The sequence below is a fragment of the Eupeodes corollae genome, chromosome 3 (assembly GCF_945859685.1).
Source record: "Eupeodes corollae chromosome 3, idEupCoro1.1, whole genome shotgun sequence".
Lineage (NCBI taxonomy): Eukaryota > Metazoa > Arthropoda > Insecta > Diptera > Syrphidae > Eupeodes > Eupeodes corollae.
In genome coordinates, this window is record NC_079149.1 from 11,419,252 (window position 1) to 11,437,076 (window position 17,825).

Sequence of the window (17,825 nt, forward strand, 5' to 3'; positions counted from 1 at the left end):
GTTGAATATATTGTTGAGTTTTAAAGAACCACAAATATATGTTGTTTTATAGTTAAATAATCATTAACATTAAGTATTGGAAATTGTGTTTTACCATAGCTTTGGAACTTGAAAAATTGTCTGCTTTTTGGGAATTAAGTTATTCAGAACTATAAACTCTAAATAAAATGTTAGGGCTAATGGATACAAAATCTGTCTACGGCTAGCTTTACTTTTATCTTCTGTGGTATCGCAAGTACCCAATATTCACACATCTAAGAAAGCATATCCAACACTTGATTAAACGCAACCAGATTGTATGTATAAAACACTAAATATTGGATTCTTTTTAATAATTAAGACACAAATGGCGTTTTTCTTTTTTAGTTCAGGAAAGAGCTCGAACTGTCAAAAAAAAGTTGTGTTTCTTTTTGAACTCTGGTCGTTCAGAGCTTCAAAATCGTGTTTCTTTTTAAGTTCTGAACATGTTCACAGCGCGCTCTGTGAGCAAAATGCTGAACACAAACAATTATATATTTGAAAGCCGGTAAATTAAAAAAAATCATCATTAAAACAATAAAAATGGCGGAAGAGGCTGGTCGCTCTAGTGCAGAATGTCATATAATCTAGAAAAAACTAATTACATGTAGAATTTTTAGGAATCAAATTTATTTCAGGCGTCAAATGGACCAACGCTATGACTGATTTTCAAACCATGACAGTTTAGTGCTCAAGTTGTTTTATAATTAAATCAGAAAGCTCTGAACATGCTCTGCTCAGAATTCTACTCTACTCTGTTTGCTCAGACTCTGCTCAGTGCTCAGCTCTGAACTAAAAAAGAAAAACGCCAAAAGTAGAGTTAGACATTTTACATTCGGGTAGTACGGCGAAACAATGAATTTCTATGCGTCGCAGTACGCCCGAAGTTGGGTTGAAGGGAAAACTTCTAGGCATTCCTAAAACCACGAGCATTACTTTTGAACTTTTAATAGCATATTTCTTTAAAATTACGGCAAGAAAGGATGAAGGAAAACCGTACTAGACGTTTTAATGAGCTTATCATATTTTGTCGTTGCAGTTTCGCATCCGAAAAATTGAGTCTGGATATGAACATGAAAAGTTGAGAGTTCTACAACCAACGAAAAAGTTAGTTGGATAAGAAGTCGCAGGTAGAAGTTTATTTATCAAAATGAGGCAAAAGGTTTGGGGACAAAACGGAGCCCTGTGGCAAACCACCATTCACATTGTAGCTTGCAGGTTCCATATATTTTTATTTTGAACAAATAAAAGCTTCCTTATCAGTATTTTTAAATCTCTCCAAAATGTTATTCCTGGACTTTGAAATTAAAATCTATTAATTTTGTCCAAAATATATGTTTAACATGTTACTAACTCATTTCCAATATATACCAACCCATATACTATATCAACATAAGTAGAAGCCCTAATGATGGGTTATTTAAGTTAATATTATGGTAACCAGGAAATAAAAGATGTTCAGTTTCAACAAATTCTGCGCCATTAAACAAACTATATCTATCTATCTATGGGCTGTCTAGACAAATAAGACTACATGGTATAAGATGTAAGCAATCAAGCCTAAAAAGCTTAAACACACTCTGATGGTTATATAGTTACCAGTTTTTGTATATCGTTTTCTTTAACTTTCAATAATCATTAAAAGAACACAAAAAAAACTGATCTAATTATAACACAACCTTTATTAGGGCCCTTCACTTTCAAGACATCAAACTCACCTCAACTCAAACTCTCAACACATAAACATTCATACACATAATATGCAAATGAGTTGAGATGAAAATTGAATTCCCTCGCATATATATAAACTTCCGTTTAAATATGCATTCAAGTGATTTACTACCAGACAGATTGGTGGAAGCTTAAAAAAGAATCTTCTTCTCATCAAGATCACAAGACCAATAAAGTGAAGCTGGAGCATCTTATTCTGCACAACGATGAGCGACCGACGACGAAGTCAGAAACGTCTGATGCAATGAGACTTTAGAGTCATTAATTCAGCTATTTCCATCTTTGTAATGGCATCCCAAATCCTACCGCACTTAAACCTTTCGATTTCAAGTCTAAATCAAAACAAATAAAAAGACTTATTCAAGTCGAAAAGTCAAGTAAAAACCTAAAAAATCCCCAGAAGAAGAAAAAGAAAAGCAAGAAGAAGAAGAAAAACACTGATGATGGTGACGACTGGAATGTAACTATCTTACACCATCACCAGAATATCTCGCGCGAGATCTCTCTAAGCCAAAGATTTCCATCATCATTGCCGAAGATATTCAACCTCAGCCAGCGAAGACCCTCCACCACCATCGTCATTACCATCGTCACCACCACCGCCACCTTTGCTGGAGCATATCTCAAAACAGAATATTTCTACACGGTCGCGCTCGAAATATTAATGACTGATCTTTCGTCCAGACATTCGAGAGAAGACAACATCACAAGAAAAAACAAAAACAGGAATCACTGCGTGCAACCAGAGGCAACCATACGTCCATCTATTCATCCATGTTGTCGTCGTCGTCGTCATGATGCCTCCTCGGCATATCCATGATCCATCCATCCATCGGATGATATCGATGGTGAATCGATGTTTTTGTGTTCCGGAAATGTGTTGACCAGGTCTGTCGGTCGACCAACATTCAAGACATCAACAGAACAGACGTACAACGATGGCGATTTGCAGCAAGTTGGAGGACGAAAAGAAAACGAAATGGTGTTAAGTGTTTTTGGCACTTTTTACCCGCTAATTGTGGGATTTCGTACATTTTTATTGCCACATCTGAAACTCTTTTAAGTCTTCAGCCTTCGTTGTCGGCCGTCGCGTTCGTCGCGTCGTCATCGTCGCGTCAGTAGCATCTGCATTTTTTTCAAGGCGCAATGGAAAGCGTTCAATTTTATTACCTATAGAAGTACCCTTTATAGCGCACTATCCGTCAGACGAACGATACGCCGACGGACGGTCAACGACGACGGTAGGATGCGACTCAACCGATGAATACGGTCAATAAAAATAATAACCGTGAAAGGTTGCATTCAGGGCATCTTTTGGGGTAATTTTAAGCGCTGGATAATTGTTGCCCCCAAAGAATGGGTATGACTAGGCATCGTGAATTTTACGCGAACACTCGAATTATATGGTTATGCTACAGCGTGCGAATTACAGGCTTCGACATTTAAAATACAATTAAAAAGAATATTACCGGTTGCTTGGGGGCTCAACAATGGCGGCGATGGTGTAACATTAAGAAAAACACTACCAGAGACTCAAGGTGTCAGAATTGGGACGGCCTGACCATTTCCCATTTAGCCATTAATTGTAACGGGTGTTCTTTTTTTTTAGAGGTATGGGTCTTTAAATTGGCAACACTTTGACCATTTTGACAGCTGTCAAATAGTATTTTCAGTTTATTTTGACATTTCAAAATGAATAGAATGACGTCTTAACAACGCTTCCAAATTGTGGACATTTATTTTGAATATCATGGTTCTGTTCGAAATTTGTTTATGCGATCAAGCTGCTTCAGAACGTTACTGTCAAAGTTGACGTCTATAGAGCCATGATTACCGACTTTGCCGTCCATCAATTGAACAACCATGATTGAGCTGTGATTTCAACAAGGTGGCGGTGTGACGTAAGATGTTACACAACTCGTGCCTCAATTCATACTTTAAAAAGAAAAAGACTTAGTAACCTCTGTATTATTTTATCTCAAAAGTCTATATTCATCCAAAGAAACACCCTTTATATTCTTGATCGCTTCGTGCACTGTAAAATCGCATTAAAATAAAACAGGGGGCTGTAAGACTTTAAGAAGCACAATTTTTTTTTTCACTTTTAATGTCTTCACGATAAAGTCGTTAAAATCGTTAAAAACCGATCGACTTCGATACGGAAATGATGAAAGTCAAGACGTTCGCATTGATTCAACCCAAAAGCGACTAGCGCGACGCACGTAGCACGACTACGCGCCACTACCGATACCTCCACCGCCACCGCCGTTATCGACTTTATACGATGATGACTTACAGCCATTAGAAGGTAATGAGTTTTCGGACTATATGGGATTTCCTAGAAAAGACCTCGAATATAGATAACTCAGCACACCTTAAGAGACTTTGCGGTTCCAGTTGTTGCGTGGCCGAGAAATTCTCGTATGGCGTTCGTTGATAAGAAATCTCTTTAAATTTCCAAAAAGGTGTTGACCAAATGGATATGATGGACCGAAAACCTGAACTAATGATGACTATTTATTTACTCTTAGCATCATCACCATCAGCGGTAGTAGGAAAGGTATTTTCAGCATCAAAGTGTAAACAAACAAAATTTTGTAACAAAAAAAAATAAAAACAATAAAATAACAATTAAAAGAAGTCTTTTAATCTTTAGTTTGACTTTTTTGTTTTTTAAAGTTTAAGGACCGAAACATTCACTCACCTGTATGTGGCATGGTTTTTAGGGCGGCAAACGGAGGTGACCTATAATGTTGCGCTCTCGCACTCTCCCTTGAGATTTGATAGCTCTGATTAAATAGTTGATGATGTTTTGATGGGGCTAAGTATTTAATCTTTCCACTTCAATCGGGGAAGGTAATAAAATTTGTTTCTGTTGGGTGATGGATTTTATGCGCGATCCAAATTTTATTGTTATTGACTATTTAAGGCAACTTGCAGAGATGATAGATACACAATAGGTTTTTGTTTTGGGTTGGGGGCTGCTGGTGTGATGTTTAAGCGATTTCTTCGAATTGGGAGAATCACTCTGAAAATAAAAAGAAAAACAAGTTTAAGTTAGAATTTTTTACAAAATCAAAGGAAATTAATGAAATTACATTTGTAACCTTTAAGAATGAAGACAAGAAAAAATAAATGATATAGAAGAAGCTATCCTCAAATGACCTTCCTATACTTATTTACAGAAACTATTCTCCAATTTTTGGAACAGAAGATCTTACCATTTAAATTTAAAAGACCAAGAATGTAAATCTTTGGAGTCAACTTTTTTGAACTATCAAAGTATGTCCTCATTCATTTGAATTTATAATAAAAGAATGTGAAAAACTATAATTCTTTTTTATGTTTTTTTATAATTTATTTTATACTAGTTTTTACTGAATACTGCCGATTTGTTGCATTCAGCTATTTCATTAAGTGAATGCTTCCATCTTCACTGTATGTTGCCATTTTTTAAGGTTAGTTTAAATTGAATTGAACTGCATGATGCCAATTTGTTGCATTCAGTTCTAAACTTTAAAAATTCAGAGCATGCAGTGATCTTTGACTCAAAAGTTAAGTTCAAAAATTAAGTGACTTTTAAGGAGAGGTTAGGTAGAAGTTTTTGCTAAAAATGGTAAAAGAATTCCACTTTAACTTTACAAATTAAATATCTCTACACAAAATTATGTATACAAAACAATTGTACAGTATTAGCAAAGCTTTTATGTTTCACTTGGCCAAAAAAAAGAAATCTTATAATGTTTTTTAAAGATTTGGGTGGCCAATTATGTGCACTTATTTATGTCCAATTTATTTAAATTTAATAAATTTTACGCCTTTTTTCATTTTCCTTTTTAAATGTCAAAATGTGACAGTTTAAAAAGTGACAACTGCAACATTACATTACATTTCACACTACTCAACGCGGTAGGTTTCGAGACGGTCTACTAACCACGCTCACTGATGCTTGATTTCGGTGATCGATGGGAACCGAAGCTTTATCAGGGTCTAGGTCGTTGCCATATTTAACCCCATTAGCTTTATCATAATATGGAAAAAGAAACAAAAAGAGAGCGCTCTGATATGTCTGAGCTAAAAATGAAGGATAGATGGTAAAACCATATGTTAAAGTTTCCCACATTTTGGACAAAATGTCAAAGCTTAGCGACTGGTTTCTCGCTAATGATATGAGTTATAACGACTTCTAAGTCGTCAATTTAAGCTGACAAGACCCGTGACGTGATGGTCAGGGCGTGGAACTATCATGCTGCCACCTAAAAGTGCCCTTTGCGAAGAATTGATAGATCTTGCAAGAGTTTTTTTTGTCTTAAAAAGTGCTTTCTCAAATACGCCGCTGGGAATCGTAATATAAACTGACATTTCTCGCAGAAAGGAATGGTTGAGTGCTGTAAGTCACTAGGCCTTGGCTCTCTAAGAGCTGTTGCGCCACTTAATTTATTTATTTTCAGTTTTTAACCCCCGAGATTTAATATATACACAGAGAAAATAGTCTTAACGTAGGATAACAAAACGTGAAATTAAGTTCTCACAAACAACAGTGGCTTGAATATTAGGAGGCACATACTCCGTTAACATGACATAGAACGATGACTATTGACGGTAAATTTCGTTTGTATTCTTTGAGCAGCTAGTTCATCAGTCTGGTTCAACTTACCGTGAACATTATAAGTTTTAATGACCAACTTCTAAACAAACACTGATTTATTATTATACCAATTCTACAAATACACTTTCTTTCTATAATACTCAAATTGTAAAGTTGTTTTACACCTGAATAAAGTATAGATTGTGTAAAGTGAAGATTAAGTTTTGTTATTTATTACTATCTATTTCACAAATCCTTTGGTCCTTCGAGCCGGATTCCACATGTTAGGAACAGGCAGTAGACTAATACTGGGCATTCAAGTCAAAGTTGCAGGCTCAACAGGAGATTAATCAGCAACTATACTAGAATGACAATGGGTTCTTTCTTTCTTTCAACTGCAACAATAATTGGAAAATGCTTTATGTTTCGTTAAAATCAAACAAAATTCAAATAGGTTAATTGAATGAAGGAAAATATTTGAATTTTGAAATGTATTTCTTTTAAGTCCAACTTTTTGAGATTAGGTTTTGGTATAGTCCCTCACCATTTGAATTTAAAGTCTTTTGATAAGGTCAGTGTAACAGGTGCATTCGACTGAATAGTGAATTTGTTTTTCTTCTCTTTAACTATTTTTAAGGATGTAGAAATGCAATGCAAACTTGATTGCTGTATCCTTGGTAATATAACATATCTAGCCTGAATTTGCATCGGAAAGTGCTTTGAAAATGATGAGCGATAAAACTATAACCGAAAAAATTACGTCACTCGAACACCGCCGTAATGTTTCACGCCTTTAATTGTTTTACCGATATTTTAATAAACAGTGTTTTGCCGAATTAGTTAGTTGCAATGCCCCCCTCAAAGCATATTCGACCTTAATTTGGAACTTTTTTCGAAATATATTTAAAAATTCAAGTTTCGTATTCTGCGGTTTAATACATCAGCTCCTTAGTCAAAATTAAAGAAGTTCTTCATGGAAATATGAGCAAACTAAAATTAAAGAATTTCCATTTAGTTGATACTCGGAAGATACTCTTCTGATAGCATCTTCAAGAACAAGTTGTTCTTTTAACATTCAATAAGTTACTATTGAAAGATGATATATTTGTTAAACATTCTTAGTTCGAGATAAAACTTAGATGTTTCTTTGAAATTGCTGGTCTGAGTGTGCATTTACGAAATTGTGGAAATAACTGTCAGAAATTTACATTTGTATAAAAAAACATCTCGGTTTTTGCATCAAATCGGTCCTGTTCCTTGAATACATTCAAGTTATCATTTAACTAAAAATAAGGTATAACTTTGACACCTAAGGTTGGAATTTCTGTTAATTGTTTACTCTCAAGAGCAAAATGAAATTTAAAGAAAAATTCAAATATTAAAAATGACTGCTTTTCAGCTTTTACTTTACAAATGTCAAAATAGAATACAAATTTGTCTCCATTTGCATGAAAATCGCAAATTCAGAAGTATTGATGACTTTTGCATTGAGAAATAACTTCTTCTCTACCTTAGGGACCTTGCACATGAGAACGAACGACGAATGAACGAATCTACAAACAAACGTGATTTTACACATTTCAAAAAGTCAATTCCAAACAAAAACACATTTAAATTATAAAAAACCAATTAACACTAATGTCAGGATAATACCTAAAATTTGCATTTTGTTCTCTTAAACAAGACAATTTTGTAAAAATAATTTGGTAGTAAGGAATTTCAGTGTGGTTGCTTCGAACTGTCAAACTCTATTCGCGCCCAAATTAACCTCAAAATAAGACCATTCTTGTTTTGTTTTTTGTGTGAAAGATCATGGCTGAGGAAAATATGGAGAAAAGGGTAATTCAATTCGTCGCTGTCAGCGAATTGAAATAAAGATCATGTCAAAGAAAAGTCAAAATATGTGAACATCCACAATTCGCAAGTCGAAACTTATCTGCAAGATGATTTAAGGACCCTTCACATGAGATCGATCGATGAATGTGTGATTTTAAACAATTTATGTATATACCTAAATTCTGTGCAAAAATTCTGTAAACAAAATGCTAGACATATATACTTTTGATTTATCTAACGGTAGTAAAATAAGCCTATTCATTGCCAAAATAAGAGACATTTAAAAAAAATTGTCTGTCGTGAATTGCAATCTGCTTGTAACGCACTATCAAACTCCAAACTTTATTCTAGTCTTTGTTGATGAATAAAAGCAAGCAATGTGAAGGAAATGTCGTAATGGACGAGTTCAGCCAGAGGAATTCAATGCATGCTATCACAATGAGCTTCGACCCCACATTTCATTTGATAATCCTAATGAAATATTGTAACGTTAATATACTGTGACTCCAAACGGAAGCTCTCGTTCAAATTTGCTGAACATTTGCTTTGTCTGACAGCTCAACAGCTGTAAAAAAGTCAACAAACAAAACACATTTGCTTTTGGCGGGGTTTGTCAGCTACTTCCGCCATAAATTTAATTTTTTCGATTTCAAAACTCATAGGTATTTTCTTTTTTTTTTGAGGAAAAAAAAACAGCTGTTAATGACAGAAGTGCCATTTTAGAAATGTCATATTGGAAGTGTCATTCAAATCAACCTCGAAGCAGGCCCAACGTAACGCAGACGAAGTCGAAGCTGTGTTTGTGTTTCAGCCATTAAGATGTGCTGACACTACATTTGGAAAGTGATTTTGATATATTTTCTTTTAGTGTGAACGATTTGAGAAAAACATTTCCGAAATGTATAAGCTTGTAAAACAAAGAAACTTTTCTATTTGAAGTAATTATGTAGGAAACAGAGAAACATTTCAGAAATGTGTTCTTAAATCTTTCTGAAACTCTCCAAAAATGTTTCTTGAATGTTTTAAATATTTTAATCCTGTGCTGTATAGACCTTTTACATATATGTTTAATGTCAACACAAAAATCAAAATATCTGAGCCTGAAACGTATTCATGTGGTAAAGTATCACAAATTCAAAGCTAATGGACATTTTATTTTAGATCTGTTTCTTTACTCTAAACATCTCTGATGATGTGTACTATTGTCAATTTGATATAATCTACGAAATATCAAATTGAAAGAAGTAATTGGGGCTAAAAATTTACAAAATTCAGATGCAACTTTCAAAAACCTTTAAACTACATGAATATTAGAAGTAAACTAAATTCACCAAAAATATGACAGCCAATGTTTAAAAAATTGCAGAAATAAACTACTTTCGGATCTTTTGACATTTTAAAATGAAAACGCTGTTACTTCATTCAAATTTTATACAATTTCCGCTGCGTTCTCATACAATCTTTTGAAGTCAAAATATACAAGTTAAAATGAAACATGATGATATTAATCTTTGTCGCATTAAGTCATAACTCTTTTTTTTTATAATAATTCGATTGTTTTTTTGGTTTTTGTTTTGACAAACTATCCAACAACAAAAAAAAAGCCTTAGATGCCGCGTAACCAGCTTAAATTATGGCCTAAACCAGATCGATTTCAATACCATTCCCATTATATATAGAAACCGATCAACCTACTATATCCATATTTAGTCTTTTCATAGTCTATATACGAATGAATATAAATTTCTCTACATGAATTTCAATAAAATAAATTATATATTAAATCCAGTTGAATCGATGGATCGATCGCTAATTAAATTTAAACAATATTAATAAAAATCCGCAAAAAAAAACCGAAATCCAATCTCATACTTAAAAAACAAATAACCAAATCAGTGGCTTTTGTATTCGCCTAATTTGTTCCATCGGCGGCGGCGGCAGCGTCGAACTGGTTATTGATTGTGTATAATTTATATTTTTCAAAAACTAAACAAAACTTTGCTAATTACAATATTGATGAAGATGATGTTTCGGCCGCCACATTTGCATGGCCCAATTCGCAGCCAAAACATGAGCATAAGCATTAGCACGAGTATAACAGCATCAGGTGCTGGATGTGTCAAGTCGCACAAAAAATATACAAAAAAAGTATCTATGACAAAAGACCATCAGCTAAACGAAAACATCATAAGTATCTAGTATCTATATAACAACTTTGAAAACGTTCCCACGGTCCGGTCTCAAATTGATTATCCATAATTCCCAAGCGAATCGAATTAAGTCTTTCTCTGATACTCTGAGTCTTCTGAGTCTCAAGCCTGAGTGATATGATTAGGAAATTTGATTTTTGTTGGTAGCTAAAATGACAATTTTACAGATAGATGAAACCAGCGCGATTGGCAAGCGATTAACCCCGAATTATAGAGTCTCATTCTCATTCACTCGTCACAGTTGATCTTTATTATAAGAATCTTAATTAATTCAACCATCATCATCAGGGTTTCAGATGATTCTGATGTTTGTCCCGTGTGACATCGCCATCAGTTTGGAGGAAAATTAAGTGAAAAGTCAACAAAAATCACATCGGTTTAGCTCCCGAACTTATGCATATGCATGCATATTATGCATGCATCTTCCCTCCTGATATAATGACAAACTACGAGTTATATGTAGAAGCTCGCAGCGCGGTGCGACAGAGGCTCGAAATCACAGCCACAGGTGAAGTGATAGTGATAGACCAAGACCAAGACCAAAACCAAGACCAAGACCGCCGACAGATTCCCACAACCAAACCGGAAAATATTCGTATCACCACACAATTTGCATTTATTGTAAATTCGATTCAAAAAGTCGTAAACGATGCGACGGTCTTTTGTCGTTATAAAGAGGAAAAATCAATTTATCTATAACTACATATAGCTGCGGGTTAACTCTTTTAAGAGGCTCTTGAGACTCCGAACTTTAAAATTTGGGAGCTTTTTTTTTTACATAGTGATGGACATAAGAGTGGTGAAAGGGAGGACTTCCGCTGTGATCAGGTAATTTATTGTTTTTTTTTTCGACTTGAGCTTGGTCGCCTCTGAGGAACTGTGAGGGAAAAAGGGGGCAAACGCGGCTTCTGCTGGACTGTCATCAACTTACACAGAATATGAATATTGAAATTTTGAGTTAATTGGACGCAAATATTGGCTTTTGTTTTTGAACTCGTTTACATGGCTAATTAAAAAAGTAAAAAATTAGTTGATGGTAATATGGGAGCCGAAATAAGTTTCTCACGCAGTTTTTTTTAATTTTTTTATTTATGTCGATTTCCTGTGATATTGAGGCTTAGAAAGTATAAAAGATACACCGTATATCTTTGATGTTTTATAATAATTTAAGAGATTGCTAAAAATATACATACATAAGCAGGTCAAGTTTGATAATCAAGTTATTTTGATTATAACTGAACTGGATTTGTAAAGTGATGGGGCTCCCCTGGGGAGTTGTGGTTGGCCTATAAGTAAGGTACCATGAACTTAATGTTTTCACAAGATGATGCAAAATCAATATAGCATAATGAAAAGTCATCGCAACTTTCAGAATAGGTTTTTAAGGTTTTATCAATGCCAACATTTCTTTCAATACTTGTTTGTGTTTGTGAAACGCGTTTTTTGAAAAAAAAATAATATTTAATTTTTGCTTATATTTTTAAATATCTGAAACTATTGAAAATAGCGGTCTTATTCAATTTCGAACGCAAAATGAAATTGTAAAAATTATTTGAAAATCGTCCTGAAAATATTCTCGACAGAGTTAGCAAATAATGATTACTCCTTGTGATTAACTTCAACTTTCGTTTTAATTTCAAATAATATTAGTAATTGACTTTTTTTCCATAACAATTACACGTCATTGTAATTGAAAAAATATACATTTTGATTACTTGTAAATTTAATAAAATAAATATTCATTAAAATTTATTGTATTCATAATTACAAAAATTCACTTACTAATTACATGTAGTTGGATTTGCAAATACAATATATGGTTCTGATAGTTAATATTGAAAATATCCTGAGGAACTTATTTTATAATATTGCATAAAATGTAATCAACTAAACAAATGTTTGTGTAATGATTACTATAAAAATCAATCGTTACATTACTTTTGTTTTCAATTACATTGCAAGTAATTGACGCTTTTCAACTACAAGTAATTAGTAATCACTTATTACTTATTAGAGTAATTGAAAAAGTGAATGGAAATTGCAATTACAAATAATTGCATTTGAATTTTGTTGTAATAAATTTTCCAAACTCTGTTTCAACTGTTCCACAATCATTGATGGACAGTCACAGACCTTATTGTTCTTGTTGCCATATCGAAAGAATTTGTGAAAACCATTTTGAGTCACTCAATTTCTATACTCGCAACTTGGGATCATTTAAGCAAAAAATCGACCTATATCGTTCAGAAACCTACATATAACATATCCGCCTATAATTAAAGACTTAGCAGGAAGACCACTTGATTAATCCAATTTTTACCACTTTTTACAAAGATCCAACCGTATGACGTCAAAAGTTTCTGCAATAATTTCTTGCAATTCTTTAAGCACTTTCACTTCTAAAAAAAAAGTATTGCAAAGTCTGAGCAGATCGAGTGAACACTCTTTGTATAGTTTGAAAAATGAACTGTCAAAACTTTAAGAGTTTACTATCTGTCATGTTCATCCCACACAAACAAACGTGAAGTCAACCGCACTTAAGGCCCAACTATAATAGACTTAACCGAGCTTAAGCCAGCTTAAGGTAACGAACCAATACGCAGCCTTATATGTCACTAACCATAAAGACGTTCTGCTCAGTTTCGTTAAATTTCGCTAACTTTCGCGCAATTACGCAAGAGCCATTTAAATGGCTCGAGCTTAAGCAAATGTCAAATTTGCTTAAGTTACTTCAATCCATTATGGTTACATTTTGTTTTGACAATAACTTCTGATAACTTTTCGTTCGGTTTTGACATTAGCCTAGTTTCGGTTAAGTCTATTATAGTTGGGCCATTAGCCCAACAGGACGTTGGGAACGCGAATAAAGTTTGACAGTTCGTATCAACTACAATTTGTTTCTCGACGAATAAATTTGTTTTCTTAAAGTAAATAGAAACTATCGTTTTGTTAAGAATTTGTGTGGAAATATGTCTGCAAACGTATATAAACTCACATTTTGTAGTTCATTAGTCGATTGTTGGTCGCGATCATGTGAATACCGCTTAAGCTATAAGCTTAAGCATCTTGCACATGAGCTACGAACTGCGAACTGTGGATGTTCGCATGTTTGGACTTTTATTTCACATGGGCTTTATTTCTATTCGCTGACAGCGACGAACTGTCAATTTATAATTACCCTTGTCAACAAACAAAACAACGGTGGTATAAGTTGAGCGCACCAACATTATATTCGTTGCAGTGTGGATAGTATGTGGAACACGAATAGAGTTTGACAGTTCGTAGCAACCTCACTGCAATTCGTTACTACCAATATATTTTTACAAAATTGTCTTGTTTTAAAGAACAAAATGAACATTTTATTATCCCAACATAAGTGTCAATTGGTTTTTTATAATTTAAATGTGCTTTTGTTTGAAATTGACTTTTTGAAATGTGTAAAATCACGTTTGTTTGTCCATTCGTAGTTCGCTCTCATGTGCAAGAACCTTTAGAGCTCATCTTAAGAAGATAACTATAACTTTTTTTGACAGCTTAGTTCTCTGCTCTCATCTTTAAAAAAAATACCTCTTACTGATCTGAAATGTTAACAAGGATTAATATTCAGTCACTGTCAAACAATAGACAGCAACTGTCAAGATTTCTTGTTAGAAGTGGTGTAGTTTTTAGAACCGATTTTGAATGTGAAGCTCACCTAAACGTCAAGTTTTTTTTTCTCAATTTCAGACTAACTCAATTTGAATCATGTAAAGATAAAAAATCGAGCTTCTTTAGGTTTATTATGAACATTTAAGCAAACTGGATTTCTTAGGAGATGTGAAAGCACCAGTGCATGCTGCAGCTAATAATGCAGAACCACCTTAAGTCGTCGTCGCTCCCAACAATTGCATCTATCACGCTCGTTCTTGAGGGACATTATGCATAAAGACTTGCATTTTCACGCTTCCAAGGTGCGATGGACTCAAGAACTAAATCCTCTTGACCATTTCAAGCGTCGTCAAAGTCATGGTATTCGACTTCTTTCTTTTATGTTATTGGAAAGAAAAAGTGTACGTCAAGAAGCCAGCAACAGTTCAAGAGCTAAAGGATGATATAATTCAACAGATTAACGGCATGGAGCCTGAATTTGTACAGTCGGATGGAGTTGTGGCGCCGAAGTCTTGGCGGTCATGTGGCCAATATTTTTTCCGTACATAAATGAACCATAATAATATTATCATAATGAAAAGAAATGATAATAAGTTCATAAATAATTTGTGTTTTATTCAAAATCAACATAGGACCTTTACAAAAACCATTTAAAGCTTAAAAGATCAAACTTTTTAATGTGGTTATCATAAACCTACAAATAATTCTATAAAACAAAAACAGGAATGTTCCTATCCCTAATGACGTAGACCTGTTTCCTTCACAAATGCCAAACTTAAATTTGACTTTTGTTGCCAAAAGTGAATATAACTTTTTCTTCGGGCAACCAACGAATTTCCTAAACACACAATAAATCACAAATGTCAAATGTCAAATGTTCTTAAAAAAAACAGATGACAGCCTCAAATGAAATCATTTTTCAGTTTTAAGTTCTTGCAAAAACTAATTTTTGGAAAGAGGATAAAATTTTAAAAACTATAATGGCTGAAACAGAAACACGCTTCAGCTTCGGCTTCGCCTGACGTTTACGAGTTCAGCCATAGGAATTCAATGAATGCTATCACAATGGGGCTTCGATCTCACGTTCCGTTTGACATTCGTAAGGAAAAGAACGTAATGTAACGTAATGTGACTCCAAACGGAAGCTCTAATTCTATTACCTGAACATTTGCTTTGACAGCTGACAGCTCAACGGATGTAAAAAAAATGTCAAGAAAATAAATATTTGCTCTTTAGAAATGTCATTCAAAGCAACCTTAAAGCAGGCCCATCTAAACGCAGACGAAGCCGAAGCTGAAGCGTGTTTGTGATTCAGCCATAACAAACATTTTTTGAAGCTTAACCTAATTTTAAGGTAATAGTCTGTAAAAGTTAAAAAGAAAAGCTTGAACGTCTGTTTATATTTTGGGTAAAAAATCACCACTATTGAAAGTTTTTTCGCCAAAAACTTAGCGCATTTATTACATCTCAACTTACATTCCTTTTTTCTTCAATTTTTCCGATATTAATGACTTCCGTAAAAATTTAGCAAAACCGGAAGTGTATAAAATACCATTATCAGAACATTTTCATTCCATAAACTAACAATTTTTGTCGATAGAAGGTTTAGTTCTACAAATGATGATTAATATGAAACTTTTATATCAAAATACAAACAAAAAACTAAAATTTATTATTTCTTATTCTAGAAATTGTATACAAAATTAAATTTTCATAAATTATATTAACTACAATAAATTAGCTATTCATAAAAATAGAAAATAAATGTGAATTTGATCCATGCGTAAGGATATACGTAAAAATGGTCAAAAACAATTGCATGTCAAATGCCAATAAAACCAAATTTAAACGTCCTCAACTACTCAAACTCGACCAAATATCCCGACTCAAATAAAGCAGACCATAAAATTAATTCAAGACCTATGACTATAGAGGTTTATAAGTGGAGTGGGTGATATTTATCGGCTGTGACCACACAGCATAAAGCTCAATGGTTCCATGAGCACACGCTTAAGATTTTTTCACGTACCTATAAAGGTACACATCAGAACGACCTTATACTTATTTTATGCTAATATTCGACGTCAAGTCACTTGGTCAGTCCGCTTTTACACCCTTTCTGATGACCAAAATCAGAAAAAACCCTGAGCCTTGATGACAGAGTAGGTATAGGACTTGTAGGCTCTCGCATATATGTACACAACTGGCGCAAAGGATAAGCTCATTTTCCTATTCTAATGCAAATTGGTCTTGAAATTTACAACCTGATGAAAGTGATCCTTTTGTTTGGGGGTAAGCAGCGTCGTATTTTAATTTTATTTTTTTTTTCTGGTCGGTTGGTTGGAACTTAAATTGAGTTGTACCTAACCTATGCGCCATTCCGAGCAACTCTGGAGGCATATAAAAATATGCGAGTAAAGACGCGATGGCAGGACATTTTTTGTAGTTTTGGTTTTGGCTGTGGGACTCGCATTCTTGTGAGCGATTCTTTTTCGTACCTTTTAGTTTCAGTTTATAAATCAAAGGAAAATACCTTTAAGCCAATTAAGGCAGAGATAAGGATTAGTTATGTCCCTGATTAGTATTCATAGTTTTTTTCCTTTTTTGGGGATTTTTAGTTTCAGAGGCGATTTCCATAATAAGCTTCTATTTGACTTTTCTATATTTCCTATATGTATGAAATATCAGGTTATAAGAGGGCTATAGAAACCTTTAAGTACCACCAATGTGGTGCGGCATGGAAAACGACTTTCTTGAAGAAAATCACCTCAAAAGTATAAACGAGGGTTTGAGATGAGTGAATTTTTATTATTTGCTACTTCTGGTTTGGTTAAAATTTATGCAGGACTATGCGGGGCACACGCTATGTGGTTTAAGGATCAATAAATCCAGAAGAACCGTATAATCACTTTGAATTGTTTATTTCTTTTCGTTATATTTGGGACGCGGATATTATACTCGTCTTGTGATGTTGTGACGGAAACAAAAACGCTTGGCATTTTTTGCTGTGGCAAAAGAAATGTATAAGAAGTTGAAAGTGAAGTTTTTTTGAAAGAAGGTGTTTATGTAAGAGTTTTGGGGGTGTCCTTGTGATTTTTCGGGGTGCTTTCCTTTAATGTGTCATAATATGATAGACAAGCGTGGAGTTGGTTGCAAGGCTTTTTTAAGAACAAGCAAAATTAGGAAAATCTCGACAACTTCTACATTCGAGAACTAGATCTTGATAATTATGAAATCAAGGCATTGAAATCCGTGATGAATTCAAGCGATAGGCATGTTCAACAAGCTCAAAAAGTTGTATATGAGAGTTAAAAAAGTAATTGGGTCTCATTCGATTTCTGCTCGACGAGATCAAAAGGTAACAACTGACCCTAAGTTCTAACTTCCAGTTTCAAAAATCTGCATTATTTCTATGTTTCCAATTAAAAGTGGTCAATCAATTGCTTTTCTTGATTCTCCTGAATTTTGTTTCGAAAATGATTTTTTACATGTTAACAGCTTTTTATGATTCCTCGTTGGAGTATTTAGTTGATTTTATTGATTAGTTTTAAGCTCTAAATTATTGAAATAACACACATTTGGATTGTTTCTAGCAACGAATTCTCACTTTTCCAATAGGTTTTGATGACCTAAATTTGAAACCGATTCCAAAACACTCCATCATATTAGGTTTTTAATATATTTTATATATATTTGAAATAAGGATTTTTGAGACTATTTAAATTCTAGGAGTAGTTTTTTTTTCAATGAAACTCGTAATGGTTTTCAAATTTGTTATCGCTATTTTCAAGATT

The 17,825-nt window shown here is 33.8% G+C and overlaps 1 protein-coding gene across 1 annotated transcript in view; it reads right to left on the minus strand.

Moving 5' to 3' along the window:
* Positions 1–17,825, minus strand: part of LOC129949849 (paired box pox-neuro protein) — a 36,553-nt gene that overhangs the window by 4,693 nt on the left and 14,035 nt on the right. Inside the window, exon 2 of the mRNA XM_056061528.1 lies at positions 4,454–4,777. Within this exon, the coding sequence (XP_055917503.1) occupies positions 4,454–4,466 (13 nt within the window). The 5' untranslated portion in view covers positions 4,467–4,777. The remainder of the gene's footprint in view (positions 1–4,453; positions 4,778–17,825) is intronic.